Source organism: Plasmodium reichenowi, chromosome 13, assembly GCF_001601855.1.
Source record: "Plasmodium reichenowi strain SY57 chromosome 13, whole genome shotgun sequence".
Taxonomy (NCBI): domain Eukaryota; phylum Apicomplexa; class Aconoidasida; order Haemosporida; family Plasmodiidae; genus Plasmodium; species Plasmodium reichenowi.
The window spans coordinates 1,968,355-1,971,330 of NC_033658.1; the positions used below are offsets into that span (position 1 = coordinate 1,968,355).

General features: G+C 14.9%; 1 protein-coding gene across 1 annotated transcript; it reads right to left on the bottom strand.

Annotated features, from left to right (window-relative positions):
• Positions 1-324: 324 nt before the first annotated feature.
• Positions 325-2,220, bottom strand: PRSY57_1351300 (hypothetical protein; the record flags this gene model as incomplete). Its single annotated transcript, XM_020115215.1, has 1 exon — positions 325-2,220. One exon carries the CDS (start codon positions 2,218-2,220, stop codon positions 325-327), a length of 1,896 nt encoding a protein of 631 aa, XP_019970138.1.
• Between the last annotated feature and the right edge of the window lie 756 nt (positions 2,221-2,976).

Here is a 2,976-nt window from a genome sequence, read left to right on the forward strand (position 1 = left end):
TTTTTTTTTTTTTTTTTAAGTATTTAAAAAAAAAAAAAAATTAAAGCTTTAAAAAAATTAAAAAAAAAATTAATTTGGAAAAAATTAAAAAAATTAATATTGATTAAAAAAAAAAAAAAAAAAAAAAAAAAAGAAGAATTTAACATGAATTAATAGGAAATAAAGACATATATAACAAAAAAAAAAAAAAATATAATAAAGCAATAATTATAAAAGCTTTTTATGTTAAAAGCATAATAACATTTTAACATATTAACATTTTAACATATTAACATTTTAACATATTAACATTTTAACATATTAACATTTTAACATTTTAACATATTAACATTTTAACATATTAACATATTTTCTCTTAGGGTCCATTTTTTTTTTTTTTTTTTTTTTTTTTTCCTTTTTTATTTTTATGACCTCTATAAGATATATATAATAAAAATATTTTGATTTGGTAAACGCATAAATGTAATTGTCTTGATATTTTCCAAAGAGATAATGTATACTTTCTTTTAGACATTTATTTTTTTCCTCTACTTTTGATACATATAAATTAAAAGAATGATTTATTAATTTGTTTATAATATATTTATAGAATATAAAATAGTTAATATTAAATGGGTGACAAAAACCATTTGTATAATTATACAAATATTTTATATTTTGATCATTATGATCATCATGTTTTTTTTTGTTTATTTTTTTTGTTTTTCCTCTTTTTAATAAAAACTTAATACACAACAGTTGATAAAACGTATTAAAATAATTTTGAGTTTCTACTTTTTTAAAATTTTCTAAATATGATATAATACTTTGAACAGGTACTATATCAACTGGTAATAATATATTATTTTTATATAAATAATTTTTTTTAAATAATTTATTAAAATAAATAAGAGAAGGGAAATTATTATGATTAGAATGTGATTTTAAATTAAAGAGTGTTAAAATTAAGGGAATAAAAAATTGTTGAATATAAATATTTTTATTAAATAGAAAAAGTAATTGTTCTATATCTGTATTTGATAAATATAACATATGTAAGATATCCAATATATATTTTGTGTATATAACGTTATAAATTTTTTTATTTATATAAAAAAATTTTTTATTTATTATGTTTAAAATTTTAATAAAAATAAATATGTATTTATAGTTATTTTTCAGATAAATCAGTTGATAAAAGATGTATATAATATCTCTCATTTTTAAAGAATTTATATTATACAATAAATTATTATTAACATTATAATTGCTATGTATATTATTGTAATTATTATAGTATCCATTTTTATGTGTATCCTTCGGATGATTATTATTTTTATTATTATTATTATTATTATTATTATTTATATATGTATCAATTAATATATTTCCATTTATAATATATAAATATAAAATTTTCAATACCTGGTCTAATAATTTTCCGTAACAAAATGAATGAATAACATTTATATTCCTTATTATAAAAAGGAAAATACATAAATCCTTAGCATTTTGTACATGAGATAATAAATGATCTAATATATTTTTTTTATAAAACGGAATTATATTATTATTTTGACAATCTCTATTTTTAGCTTCATTTTGATATAACAAATTATATGACTTGTCTTTTTCTTTTTGTTGTTCTTTTTGTTGTTCTTTTTGTTGTTCTTTTTGTTGTTCTTTTTGTTGTTCACTTTTGTTTCCTTTTTGCTTTTGCTCTTGTACTTTTTTCTTTTTTATATAAATTGTGTGGACTTGATTAATATAGGAATAAATATCATTATATAATAATATTTTACAAAAATTATTTAAGAAATGCGTTTTTTTTTTTTCTATACTTTCATGAGTAGAAACAAAATATTTTCCATTATTAATATTCAGAATGTTATAAACAAAAAGTAATTTATATTTATAATTTAATTGGAAATAATTAAAGAAATAAATATCGACAACGGTTGGTAAAAAATATATAAGACCCGAATTTCCTTTATTAACTTTCAAATGATTTATTATTTTTCCAACATATTTATTTACATTAATATTATTTTTTATATATATATAATAACATTCATTTTCTTTTGCATTTAATATATCTTTATTATATTTTATTAATTCAATATGCTTGTAAATATATTCATGTGTTAATTTATAAATATACTCTTTTTCATCACAAAATTCATATAGCTTTTTTCGACAATGTTTGATACTACTAAAGTAGTTTTTAAGGCAAAAATTCATGGACCAAACGACAAAAAAGAAGCAGAAAAAAAAAAAAAATATATATATATATATATATATAATATATATATAATAATATCAATATAATCAAATCAATATATTTATATATCTACATTTTTTTTTTTTTATTATTTTATACTATTGTAATGAAATAAATATTATTATATTCTTTTCTCCTTTTTTCTTCAATAATGAAGGAAAAGTAAAAACAGACTTTTAATCAATAATATTGATATATACATTTTTGTAGCTTATGATGATAAGTATGTAATATTTATTAAAATAAAAAAATAACTAACCTATTTGTAATTATTTTTAATATATATGTATATATATTTTATATTTAAAGAAAGAATAATACAGGAAATTTAAAATTGTGATAAACTGTAATCATGGGTAATTTCTCATATGATAATTGCGCTTATATAATTTTATATATATATAATGTATACATAGTAATAAATATATAAGTATGAATTTTATATATTAATAAAAAAATATATATATATATTATATATATATATAATATATTATACATATTATTCTATTACTATATCATTTATTCGTATGTATATATATATATATAATATATTATATATATATTATATTTTTTTTATATAGTTATAATAAATATATCATATATATGATATATATCTTATTTTTATATAATTTTTTTTTATATTATATTATATTATTTTTCTTTTTTTTTTTTATCCATTCTCATTTTTAAAGATACATTTTTTTTTTTTTTTGTTA